We start from the raw sequence: 12,988 nt of genomic DNA, 5'->3' as shown, positions 1-12,988 counted from the left end.
TATCCCCGTAGCCCTGCAAGTTTATTTCCCTCAAGTGCCTATCCAGTCTCCCCTTGAAAATATTGAGTGTCTCCGCTTCCACCACTTCCGTCGGCAGCGGATTCCAGGTCCTCGCCACTCACTGCGTAAAAAGGTTCTTCCCTCACATTCCACCCTGTATCTCTTGCCCAAAACCTTCAATCTGTGCCCCCTAGTCCTTGTACCATCAACTAGTGGGAACAGCCTTTCCCCGTCTAGCCTATCCAAACCCGTCATAATCTTCTACACCTCGATCAAATCACCCCTCAACCTCCTTTGCTCTAATGAAAACAAATCCAGCTTCTCCAACCTGTCCTTGTAGCTCAGATCCCCCATCTCCGGAACCATTCTGGTAAATCTCCTCTGCACCCTCTCAAGGGCCTTCACATCCTTCCTAAAGTGTGGTGACCAGAACTGGACGCAATACTCCAGTTGTGGCCTAACCGGCGCTTTATAAAGGTTCAGCATATCTTCTCTACCTTTGTACTCAATTGACCCAACCTCCAATGTGGGTTTTTATGACAATCCAGTAGTTTCATGAGTCACCATTACTGATACTAGTTTTTTATTCCAGATTTATTTAACTGAATTTAAATTCCCCAGCTGCCGTGGTGGGATTTGAACTCACGTCTCTGGATCATTAGTCCAGGTTTCTGGATTACTAGACTATTGATATGACCAATATGCTACCATACCTGATGGGGGGGGGGGGGGGCTAACCAAGGCTCTGTACAACTATATGGCCAGGAGGAGTATTCAAGTTGGCTCATTCTCAAACTTTCACCCCCCTCCCAACCTGCCCTACCTGCCGGCCAACGCCATGCACAAATCGTCTCGTTCCCCGCCGCTCAAAGTTGCCGACAGCGGAACGCGCGTTTGGCGACCGCGGGTGGCTCGGGCGAATTGAAATGAGGCCAGAGGAGAGCCAGGGGGCCGTAACACTGACTCCCCCTCCCGTTATTGTCCGCTGAAGTCAAGAAACGCCCCCCAACACCACCCACCCCACCACCTCCTGACTCCCCAAAGCCTTTCCACCATCTACAAGGCACAAGTCAGGAGTGTGATGGAATACTCTCCACTTGCCTGGGTGAGTGCAGCTCCAACAACACTCGAGAAGCTCGACACCATCCAGGACAAAGCAGCCCGTTTGATTCGCATCCCATCCACCACCTTAAACATTCATTCCCTCCACCACCGACGCACCGTGGCTGCAGTGTGTACCATCTACAAGATGCACTGCAGCAACTCGCCAAGGCTTCTTCGGCAGCACCTCCCAAACCCGCGACCTCTTCCACCTAGAAGGACAAGGGCAGCAGGTTCATGGGAACACCACCACCTCCAAGTTCCCCTCCAAGTCACACACCATCCTGACTTAGAAGTATATTGGCCGATCCTTCATCGTCACTGGGTCAAAATCCTGGAATTCCCTCCCTAACAGCACTTTGGGAGCACCTTCACCACACGGATGCAGCGGTTCAAGAAGGCGGCTCACCACCACCTTCTCAAGGGCAACTAGGGATGGGCAATAAATGCTGGCCTCGCCAGCGACACCCACATCCCATAAAACAAATTTAGAAAAAGGCCCCTACCTGTCTTGCTCGCGTTCTCCCATGGTGCAGGGTGGTCCGTCGATGGCTTGGTTAGCGCCGACGCTTTGATCCTGTTCCAGTCTCCGCCATCGATGCCGGCTGGCTGGACCCAGTCGCAGTAGGGTTCCGCGTCATCGTTGAAGTCACAGCGCGTGATGTATACTACAGGCGGAAGACAACAGTCACACAAAAAAACAAGTAACGCGGGCCGGGTCAGTTCGTGCCAAGCAGGCTTGATGGCGTTGGTGGAGAGTGGGCCATTGCGACTCTGGTAAGCAGGGAGGGAACCGTAACTTAGAACTTGCATTTCTATAGCGCCTTTCACGACCCTAGGATGTCCCAAAGTGCTTCACAACCAATGTAGTACCTTTGAAGTGTTGTCTTAAGAACATAAGAAATAAGAGCAGGAGTAGGCCATACGGCCCTTCGAGCCTGCTCCGCCATTGAATAAGATCATGGCTGACTATCGACCTCAACTCCACTTTCCCGCCCGATCTCCATATACCTGGATTCCCCTACAGTCCAAAAATCTATCGATCTCATATATATACTCAATGATTCAGCATTCACAGCTCTCTGGGGCAGAGAATTCCAAAGATTCTCCACCCTCCGAGTGAAGAAATTTCTCCTCACCTCAGTCCTAAATTGCCAACCTCTTATCTTGAGACTGGGACCCCAGGTTCTAGGCTCCCCAGCCAGGGGGAAGCAACCTCTCAGCATCTACCCTGTCAATCCCCCTCAGAAACTTGTATGTTTCAATGAGATCACCTCTCATTCTTCTAAACTCCAGAGAGTATCAGCCCATTCTACACAATCCCTCCTCATAGGACAACCCTCTCATCCCAGGAATCAATCTAGTGAACCTTCGTTGCACCGCCTCTAAGGCAAGTATATCCTTCCTCAGATAAGGAGACCATAACTGTGCCCAGTACTCCAGGTGTGGTGTACCTTTGAAGTGTAGTCGCTGTTGTAATGTAGGGAACGTGGCAGCCAATTTGTGCACAGCAAGATTCCACAGCAAGCAATGACATAAATGATCAGAACAACAGTTTTAGGTCTTGGCTGAAGGATAAATGTTAGCCCAGGACACCGGGGTGGGGGTTGGTGGCGGGGGAGTGGAGATCCCCCCTGCTCTTCTTCGAATCGTGCCGTGGGACCTTTTACCTGAGAGGGAGGACGGGGGGTGGGGGGGGTCTCGGTTTAACGTCTCGCCCGAAAGACGGTACCTCCGACAGTGCGGCGCTCCCTCAGCACTGGCACCGGGAGCGTCGGCCCAGTTTTTTGCGCTCGGGTCTCTGGAGCGGGACTATGAACCCACGACCTTCTGGCTCGGAGGCGAGAGAGAGAGAGAGAGAGCGAGAGTGCGGCCCACTGAGCCACAACACAAGAGGTTCGGTCCCCCCAGCCGTCATCCCTGAGTACGAGTACGAAAATTACCATCGGGGGAGTGGAGTCGACCGAAGGACAACATCCGCAGTGCCAGAGACTGAGGACAGTATGGTTCATTGCAAGTGATGGACCAGGCTTTGTGACGAGAGGTTGGAAAGGGTCAGACTGGGCGCGAAGCACAGAGAGACGGAGCAGCAGAATTGCTTGCTTAATTTCCGCTTTTCCGCTAACTTTCCCTCCCCTCCTTGCTGGGAACTGGCGTCATCCCCCCGGTAGCTTGCTGGAGTGGCCACTCTCCACGGGTTAGTCTTGGGCAGGGAGTCTAAGTGGGCTATTCAACCAATGGAGGCATCACAGCCGGGCCTGATCCCGTTGGCCAAGACTCCCCTTGTTTCCCCCCCCCGCTCCCCCCCCCACCGCAGATGCTACCTGACCGGCTAGCCTGGCCAGAAGCCGCTGTGGTTCAGTCCTGATGGGACGTGCCCGATGTGATAATGGACTGTACCTTTCACGGGGTCGTCGGCATAGCAATCCAGGACTTGCGAGGGTCTGGGTGAAAACAGAAGGAAGAAGTCAGATTATTCTTGCAGCTCGAGTGAAACCCTCCTCCACAACAGCGCCGCCCCCCCCCCGGCACACGCAAAAACGACATCAAGAGAAGCGCCCCAATTGCAAGGGGCGCCTGAGGATAAGGAAGAGCTTTCATTTATATGGCGGCCGCCCCCATCCTCAGGACGTCCCAAAGCGAACCGTTAATGGGTAAACCTGCAAACAAACACTGGGATCCATTCAAAGAGGTATCTGGTATGATACAACAACAACTTGCATTTATACAGCGCCTTTAGCGTAGTATAACGTCCCAAGGCGCTTCACAGGAGCGATTATCAACCAAAATTTGACCCCGAGCCACATATGGAGATATCAGGACAGGTGACTAAAAGCTTGGTTATAGAGGTAGGTTTTAAGGATTGCCTTAAAGGAGGAGAGAGAGAAGTGGAGAGGTTTAGGGAGACAATTCCAGATTTTGGGACCCAGGCAGCTGAAGGCGCAGCCGCCAATGGTGGAGCGATTAAAATCGGGGATTCATAAGAGGCCAGAATTGCACTATCCCCATATCCCTTGATTCCCTTAATATTCAAAAATCTATCGATCTCTGTCTTGAATATACTCAACGACTGAGCCTCCACAGCCCTCTGGGGTAGAGAATTCCAAAGATTCCCCACCCTCTGAGTGAAGAAATTTCTCCTCATCTCAGTCCCAAATGGCCGACTCCTTATTCTGAGACTGTGACCCCTGGTTCTAGTCTCCCCAGCCAGGGGATACATCCTCCCTGCATCTACCCTGTCAAGCCCTGTAAGAATTTTGTATGTTTCAATGAGATCACCTCTCATTCTTCTAAACTCTAGAGAATATAGGCCTCGTCTACTCAATCTCTCCTCATGGGACAATCCCCCCATCCCAGGGACCAGTCTGGGGAACCTTTGTTGCACTCCTTCTATGGCAAGTATACCCTTCCTTAGATAAGGAGACCAAAACTGTACACAATACTCCAGGTGTCATCTCATCAGGGCCCTATATAATTGCAGTAAGACATCTTGGGCTAGATTTTCAGTCGCTTGCGCCAGCAGTTAGCGCCTTAAGAGAAGTGATTTTCGGGCGCTATGCGTGTAGCGCCCGGGCGCAGCGCAGTTTGCGCCCCGCCCCAAATTAAGTTGCCCGTTAGCGCCGGCGCAAAGTTTAGCGCCCGCCCGGATGCGCGCGCAGAAAATGACGTCACATCCTCGTGCAACGCCCTTTGTGCGCCCCGATTCCAAACTTCAGTCGGACCGCCCCATTGTGCGGCTGGCGGCCGGAGCGTTTGGAAAAAGGAACGCAACACAACTAGCGGGCCCCGGGGGGCGCAAATTAAAGGGGACGTACTCTCCAGTATAAAGGCCAGCCTTTTTTCAGAAAACACTCTTGTGCAACGCATTTCTGGAGACACAACAAGGAGGATAGCTAACTGTTTCAAGCAGCAAGAGCCAGGTATTTTTGGACTCAGGCCAGAGCGCTGCAAGTGGCCTTTTGGAAATTAGAGTGTTTGCCAGGATTTGATGGGGGTTGCATGGGGTGCCAACGCGGAGCTGCAGCTCCATGTCCGTAGGGCTCGCAGACGCATTGTGAGAGGGGCAGCCCTGGCTAGAGGCAGAGGGGGCTACAGGCGTCGGCCACGTAGGCCTTACCCAGTCAGGCTATACCGCCAGCAGCGCTCCTACCTAAACATGAGTGCCGCGTGATGTGTTAAAAGGCTCCGATTCCGAAAGGAGGTGATTGCAGAGATCTGCCACCTGCTTCGCCGAGATCTGCGGCCAAAGCTCAGGTGCAGGACGTCTCTGTCGGTGGAAGTGAAGGTGACGGTGGCATTGAACTTCTATGCCACCGGCTCCTTCCAATACGCTGCTGGGGACATAGCAAACATCTCCCAGTACGGCGCGCATCGCTGCACCCGCCAGGTGACCGAAGCACTGTTCAGAAGGAGAAGCCAATTCATCTCCTTCCCCATGGCCCTGGAGAGCCAGCATCAGCGCGCATTGGGATTTTCCAGACTCGGGGAATTCCCCTTGGTGCAGGGCGCCATTGACTGTACGCATGTGGCTTTGCGGGCCCCTCTGGAGCATGGCGAGCAGTATCGCAACAGGAAGGGCAACCATTCTCTGAATGTGCAGCTGGTCTGTGACCACAAGCAGCGCATCATGGCAGTCAATGCCAGCTTCCCAGGCAGCAGCCACGATGCCTTTATCCTGCGGCAGAGTACTGTGCATGACATGTTCCAGGCACAGCCTCCCCCAAGAGGATGGCTACTCGGGGACAAAGGCTATCCTTTGTGCACCTGGCTCATGACCCCGCTCCGCGCGCCCAGGACCGCTGCTGAAGAGGCCTACAACGAGAGCCATCAAACCACCCGCAACATCATCGAGCTAACTATTGGGGTCCTCAAGCAGCGGTTCCGCTGCCTTGATCGCTCCGGAGGAGCTCTCCAGTATTCGCCGGACCGGGTCTCCCAATTTGTGGTGGTTTGCTGCATGCTACACAACCTGGCTATCCGCAGGACTCAGGCACTGCCACCTGACGTTGGACCAGCACCTCAGGAGGAGGAGCAGGAGGAGCATGAGGAGGAGGAGGAGGAGGAGCAGGAGTACGTTCCCAGGAGGGAGCGACCAGGGCCAAGGGCCGCACGACGCCACCTTATTACACGGTACTTCTAAGCCCCCTGTCAGGGAATGGCCAGGGGCCATGAGGGAAGATGAATGCAGCCGCTCCGCAAGCCCTCAGCCGGCGAAGCCAACAAACACTAAGAAGAACAACCATGGAGACTGCATGAATAAAGATAATTTTTTATTACACAAAAATGAAAAGCCCTTCCCACATGAATCCCCAAAAACAATAAACGGGCCCCACAAAAAGCCCAACAAACGACTCACTCCCACAAACTGGGGAGGAGTCACTCCACCTTTCTTCAAACCGGGCCTCAACGTCGGCCTAACGCAAAAAACAAGCCCTCCAACAACACAACCATGGGCAAAATAAAGATGGCCACCGCCATATAAAAGGAAAGCTGCCCACACCCTCTACTGAGTGGCCCGCGAGGGCGAGACCTTGCCCAGCCTTTTGCCTCCCCTGCCCGGCCTGCTGCTCCTTCGCAAGCTCTGCCCAGTGGCTGCTGCGAGGCTGGGGGAAGGCGCCTGAGGCTCAGATGCCCTTCCGCCAGATGCCGCTGGGGGGCGGCCTACACGGCGTTTGGGCCTCGAGGGGCCGTCTGCTGAGTGGCGCACCTGAGCCTGGCCACCATCAGCTGCAGCCGCTTGCCCTTGACGCCCCAGTGGGGGAATGGCGGCGACGGATGGCGCAATGTGGGCCAGCTGGCGTCTGGGATGCGCTGGCTGGTGCTGTGGCGCGGTGGCACTCGGCCGGGCCCGCACTGCAGGATCCGCAACAATCAGCCGAGGGGCGGCTTGCTGGGATGGTCCAGCGCGGCGGCTGCCCTGGCGATGCCTGCCTGAGACAGCGCGTGTGGCAGCAGTGAGTGCCCCTGTGGTCCTGGTGTGCGCGCGCATCACAGCCGCCAGGGTCTTGACGGCATCAGTCAGCATGCGGCCACTCGCGGCAGTTGCTGCCCCGAACTCGCGCACACTGGTCGCCAGCGACTCGATGGCCTCAGGCATGCGCCCCACCACGCTCATGAGCTCCGTGTGGCGCCGGTCCGAATCCTCGGCCATCTTATCCAGCTTCCGCACCTCCTCCGAGGTGAAGGTGTCCGGACTGGAGTCGCGACTCTCCCGCTGGGGAGGAGGGGGCCGAACTAGGGGACCCTTGCCGCGTTGGTGGCGGCGAGTGTGCCAATCAGCAGCACTCCCCTCTGACCCTTCCCCCCTTTGGGGGGAAGGCCGCGGGCCACGCGCACGGCTCCTGGGTGGCTGGACGCCACTGGTCCCAGAAGCTGCATTGCCCTGCGACAGTTCCTCCAGGCACTCATCCAGTGAGGAGGTGTCAAGCATTTCCTCCTCTCCTGCGGGACGTGACTGTTTCCCCGAAGGTCCGGCTTGCTCCTCCTCCTCCTCCTGGTCGGAGGTGCTGTCACTGGCAGCTTCAGGGTCCTGGTCGTCACCAGCTGAAAGCAGGAATGCACAAGAGTAGCTTCAGAGTGAGGAGACGGCATCAGCGAGGGAGTTAGGACTGGTGGCATTCAGCGCATTGGTGGGACAGTGGCAAAGGAGGTAGCTCGGATGGGCCAGTGCGACGCGAGAGGGCCAAAAGGCGAGGTCCTTACCATTGCCGGGCAGTGGAGGGTCGGATACTCCGCACGCTGTGGGGACAATCACACGGGCTCCCATGAGCACACACACGCGCTCCTCCAGCCGAGTGAGCTTCTGCAGCTTGGCGCGGCCACCCCTGGCACGCGCCTGGCGATTAAACGCTACTTTAGCCTGCAAGAGAAAGGACGGGCTGTAAGTGCGCAGTGAAGCCCCGATGTAGTGTGCACTGCCTCCCATGGTGGAATAGCTTGGACAGAGTGAAGCCCTGATGTAGTGTGCACTGCCTCCCATGGTGGAATATCGTGGACAGAGTGAAGCCCTGATGTAGTGTGCACTGCCTCCCATGGTGGAATAGCTTGGACAGAGTGAAGCCCTGATGTAGTGTGCACTGCCTCCCATGGTGGAATAGCTTGGACAAAGTGTAGAGTGCCGAATGGCCATGTGATGCTCATGACTGTCCCAATGCTGCTGGTTGAGGGCTGGCCAATAGGGCTTTCAGCTCCCTTTGCCCATCATGTCAGGTGTACATGCAAGAATGAGGAGGAGACTGGAAAGGCTACTCACCTTCACAACCCTGGTCAGATCGTTGTATTTTTTACGACATTGTTTGTGGGTCCTGGGGGCATCGCCGGTGAACGTCACCCTCTGGGCGATCTGCTTCCAGGCTTTGGTGTAGTCGTGGTGGGTTGGATTCCTCCCACTCTCTGGGAACAAGATCTTGCGCCTCACCTCCAGAGCTGTGACCATTATGTCCAGATCACCCTCTGAGAAGCGCAGGGCACGCTGACGGGCCTTCTCTGGCGTTGCCATGACTCCCTGGGGCTGAGCAGCAGTGTTGAGGCCTCTTTGCAAGGCTGCAGTGTGCAGGGCGTGGCAGCAGACCAATTCGTCCCTTCCCCCTTTAAGAGCTGGTCGGCGCCACGGGGTCTGCTGTCAGTCCAAAAATGACCGCACCCGCGCTGCGCCCCGCCTGGGCGCTATCCCTCTGGACCGCCGGCTTAGCGCCTAAAGATAGGAGTGGAACGCCTCTTTTAGCGCTCCACCAATCTCTTAGGGCGAAGCCACTGAATTTCCGGCAACGGGGCGCTACTTTGGGGCGGGCGCTAACTTCGGGTGGGCGCTAAGCTTAGCGCCCCAAAACTGTCTATACTGAAAATCTAGCCCCTTTACTCTTATACTCAAATCCTCTTGTAATAAAGGCCAACATACCATTTGATTTCCTAATTGCTTGATGTACCTGCATGTTAACTTTCCGTGATTCGTGTACAAGGACATCTAGGTCCCTCTGAACACCAACATTTCCCAATCTCTCACCATTTAAAAAATTACTCTGTTTTTCTATTTTTCCTCCCAAAGTGGATAACTTCACATTTCTCCATTTGCCATGTTCTTGCCCACTCACTTAGCCTGTCTATATCCCCTTGAAGCCTCCTTGCATCCTCCTCACAACTTACATTCCCACCCAGCTTTGCATCATCAGCAAACTTGAAGATATTACATTTGCTCCCCTCATCCAGATCATAGATGTAGATTGTAACTAGCTGAGGCCCAAGCATTGATCCATGGATAAAGTGTATGTACTCTAATTGGTGGGATGTGACTAGTGGTTTTCCCCCGGGGACCTGTACTGGGGCCTCAACTTTTCACTATATTTATCAATGGCTTGACTGAAGGAACAGAGAGCCGTATATCCAAGTTTGCTGATGACACTACGTTAGGAGCCGCAGTAAGTAGTGCAGATAGGAGCAATCAGTTTTGGACACCACACCTCAGGAAGGATATACAGGAAACTTTTTTTTATCCGGCACCGACGGGACTGACGTGGTGCCGGTTCATCAAAAATTCCGGATAACCGAACGCTATAGTAAAAGAAGCAACAAACCCTGTTGCTTAGCAACAGCTTCAGAAAAATGGCCACAAGTTGCAAGCGTCTCTGTAGCTTAGCAACAGCTGCAGCCACACCCTTGCACAGCAACACATGGAGGAAGGCAAGTAATAAAACTTACCTGAACCTACTCCTGAATTTTGCCGGTTAACCGAGATTTCCGGTTATTTAGGTGCCGGTTAATGGAAAGTTTCCTGTACTGGTTTTGAAAGAGAGTATAGCGCAGATTGACCAGAGTGATACTAGGATTTGGGTACGGTAGTGTAGTGGTTATCTTACTAGACTAGTAATCCTCGGAGGCCTCAACTAATAATCTTGAGACATAAGTTCAAATCCCACCACAGCAGCTGGGGAATTTAAATTCAGTTAATTAAAATTCAGTTAATTAAATTAATCTGGAATTAAAAAAAAAAACTAGTAATGGTGATCATGAAACTACCGGATTGTCGTAAAAACCCATCTGGTTCACTAACGTCCTTTCGGGAGGGAAATCTGCTGTCCTTACCCGGTCTGGCCGATATGTGACTCCAGACTGCAGCAATGCGGTTGACTCTTAACTGCCCTCTGAAATGGTGTCTCAACACCACCTTCTCAAGGGCTATTAGGGATGAGCAATAAATGCTGACCTTGCCAGCAACGCCCACGTCCCATTAATGAATTAAAAAAAAATTAATTGGGGAGACTATATTGTCAGTTTTAAGCCTCTTCATTTCGCTGCTCTAACAGACTGAGGTGAGCTAACATCTTCTTGGCCGCCTTAAATCAAGCAATGTTCAAGGTGCTAAGGATAAAATTGCGAATTCCTGGCCAGTTTCGATTGTGCGTTTCTCTCCTCTCTTTCTCCTTCATGGTTCTACTTTGAGGCCTTATATTGAATCCGACGACCAAGACAAACAGGCTGATTTGACAAATACGAGAAAGAAAAAGAAAGACTTGCATTTCTCGAGCGCCTTTCACGACCACCGGATGTCCCAAAGCGCTTTACAGCCAATGAAGCACTTTTTGAGGTGTAATCACTGTTGTAATGTGGGAAACGCAGCACAGCAAACAGCAGTGTGATAATGACCAAATAATGGCCTAGAAATTCACTTTGGGCCCGCCAGCTGGTGTGCGCCCAAAAGTTAGCGCTGAGCGCGGAGCCAGTTGTGCCCGTCAGATATTCAGTTTTTGCGCCCCAAGTCGGAACCGGGCGCTATTCCAGGGTGTGCCCGCCCCCGCTTGGGGCGCTGAAACTGAATTTCAGCGCTCTAGGCGCCGCTGCGCCACCCGCTGCGGAGCGGCAGGCTGCGGTACTGCAGGCCTCCTCCTTCTCTTAAGGGGGAGGTGCCTGCAACGGGGAGATCGCCGCTGGATAGTGCCGGCAAATGAGCCCGGCACCACGGAGAATTGCCGGGTTCGCGGAAAGCAGCCGGCAATGCCGCGGGGGGGGGGGGGGGCGGTGGAGGAGGCCGGGGAAGGAGGTGCGGGCAGGCGGCCGCCGAAAAAGCAGCCGGCCGCACCTCCACCTTAAAGTGCCCCACTAAGGCTACAGGACGGCCCCGTTTTCTGATCGCTGTTTGCGGCCGCTGCGGAAGAGGCGGCCGCAACTAAATATGGCGGTCGGGCCGGTAGCGGGGCGGTAGCGGGGCACTGCGCACACCGATGACGTCATCGGTGGCGGCGCAGCGCTACTGGCTAACGCCGCCATTACCGCAGCGCTGAATATCGGCGAAAGCTCAGCAAGTGGCGCAAAAGCCCTCTTTGGGCGAAAACTGGGCGCAAAGCCTACTGAATTTCTAGCCCAATCTGGTTTAGTAATGTTGATTGAGGGACAAATATTGGCCCAGGACACCGAGCAGGCACTCCCCTGCTCTTCTTTGAAATAGTGCCCTGGAATCTTTTCATAGAATGGTTACAGCACGGAAGGAGGCCATTCGGCCCGTCGAGCCCGTGCCGGCTCTCTGCAAGAGCGCTTCAACTAGTCCCACTCCCCCGCCCTTTCCCCGTAGCCCTGAAAATTTCTTTCCTTCAGGTACTTATTCAACTCCCTTTTGAAAGCCATGATTGAGTCTGCCTCCACCACCCTTTCGGGCAGTTTATTCCAGATCCTAAACACTCGCTGAGTAAGAAAGTTTTTTCTTATGTCGCCTTTGGTTCTTAAATCTGTGTCCTCTGGTTCTCGACCCTTCCGCCAATAGGAACAGTTTCTCTCTATCGACCCTGTCCAGACCCCTCATGATTTTGAACACCTCTATCAAATCTCCTCTCAATCTTCTCTACTCCAAGGAGAACAACCCCAACTTCTCCAGTCTATCCACGCAACTGAAGTCCCTCATTCCTGGATTCATTCTCGTAAATCTTTTCTGCACCCTCTCTAAGGCCTTCATATCCTTCCTAAAGTGCGGTGCCCAGAATTGGACACAATACTCCAGTTAGGGCCGAACTAGTGTTTTATAAAGGTTCAGCATAACTTCCACACTATTGTACTCTATACCTCTATTCATGAAGGCAGGATCCCGTAAGCCTTTTAAATTGCTTTCTCAACCTGCCCTGCCACCGTCAACGATTTGTGCACATATACCCCCAGGTCTCTCTGTTCGTGCACCCACTTTAGGATTGTACCCTTTAGTTTATATGTCCTTGTGGTGTATGTGCCTTTAAGAGCAATTATGGTGTATGTGCCTTTAAGAGCCCCAGGTGTGCGTAATGCCGGTAATTGCCACTTGGGCTATATAAGCCTGTGTATTGTGTATATCCTTTAGAAACCCCCCCCCCCCCCCCCCCCCCCCCCCCCCCCCAAGACTTGCTTAGTAAATACCTATGAACCAACTCCTGTCTTCAGTGTCTTTATCTACACACGGACACTACAGTGGCGACGAAGTGGAAACGGACTTACCTGCAATTCGGCAGCACCTCCAGGACATCGATTCCTCCAGCGTCCAGAAGACTCAAGGAAGTAAGAGAAACTGTGGTTTCACCAGCTGGCCAAGCTGGTGACAGGTACTGCGCTAATCCTTCCTGGGCGTCAGGCTGGAGCTCCAGCGGCGGGCTCTACAGCTGAGACAGGCAGCAAAATCGGAGGCAAGCAATAACGGACTGGGAGGGTGCACTCGAGAGACGGCCGGCGCGGCAAGCAGGTCAGCGTTTAGACTTCCGTCGGGAACGAGTCTCCAACAGTGAATAAACGGAAACCACAGTAAAACAGCGTTGTTATCGGTAGCAGCGGCGGGAAAGCGCGGGAAGCGCCATATTGTTGCTACAGAGAGAAAAAAAAAAGCGCGGGGAGCGCCATATCTTTTCTGAAATGCCTAAATCTGGTAATTTTGAGGCTTTTG

The 12,988-nt window shown here is 53.8% G+C and overlaps 1 protein-coding gene across 1 annotated transcript in view; it reads right to left on the bottom strand.

The window, feature by feature from the left end:
• LOC147090597 (zonadhesin-like) overlaps nucleotides 1–12,988 on the bottom strand; it is a 202,780-nt gene that overhangs the window by 177,434 nt on the left and 12,358 nt on the right. The window contains exons 2-3 of the mRNA XM_085977363.1: nucleotides 3,502–3,545; nucleotides 1,608–1,769 (exon numbers count right to left, since the gene is read on the bottom strand). Of these exons, the coding sequence (XP_085833489.1) occupies nucleotides 1,608–1,769; nucleotides 3,502–3,545 (206 nt within the window). The remainder of the gene's footprint in view (nucleotides 1–1,607; nucleotides 1,770–3,501; nucleotides 3,546–12,988) is intronic.

The sequence above is a fragment of the Somniosus microcephalus genome, unplaced genomic scaffold (assembly GCF_052327205.1).
Source record: "Somniosus microcephalus isolate GS21.2 unplaced genomic scaffold, FLI_Smic_1.0 unresolved_chr4, whole genome shotgun sequence".
NCBI classification, from domain to species: domain Eukaryota; kingdom Metazoa; phylum Chordata; class Chondrichthyes; order Squaliformes; family Somniosidae; genus Somniosus; species Somniosus microcephalus.
The sequence above is the reverse complement of the archived record's forward strand: the minus strand, read 5'-3'. Positions and strand labels throughout refer to the sequence as shown.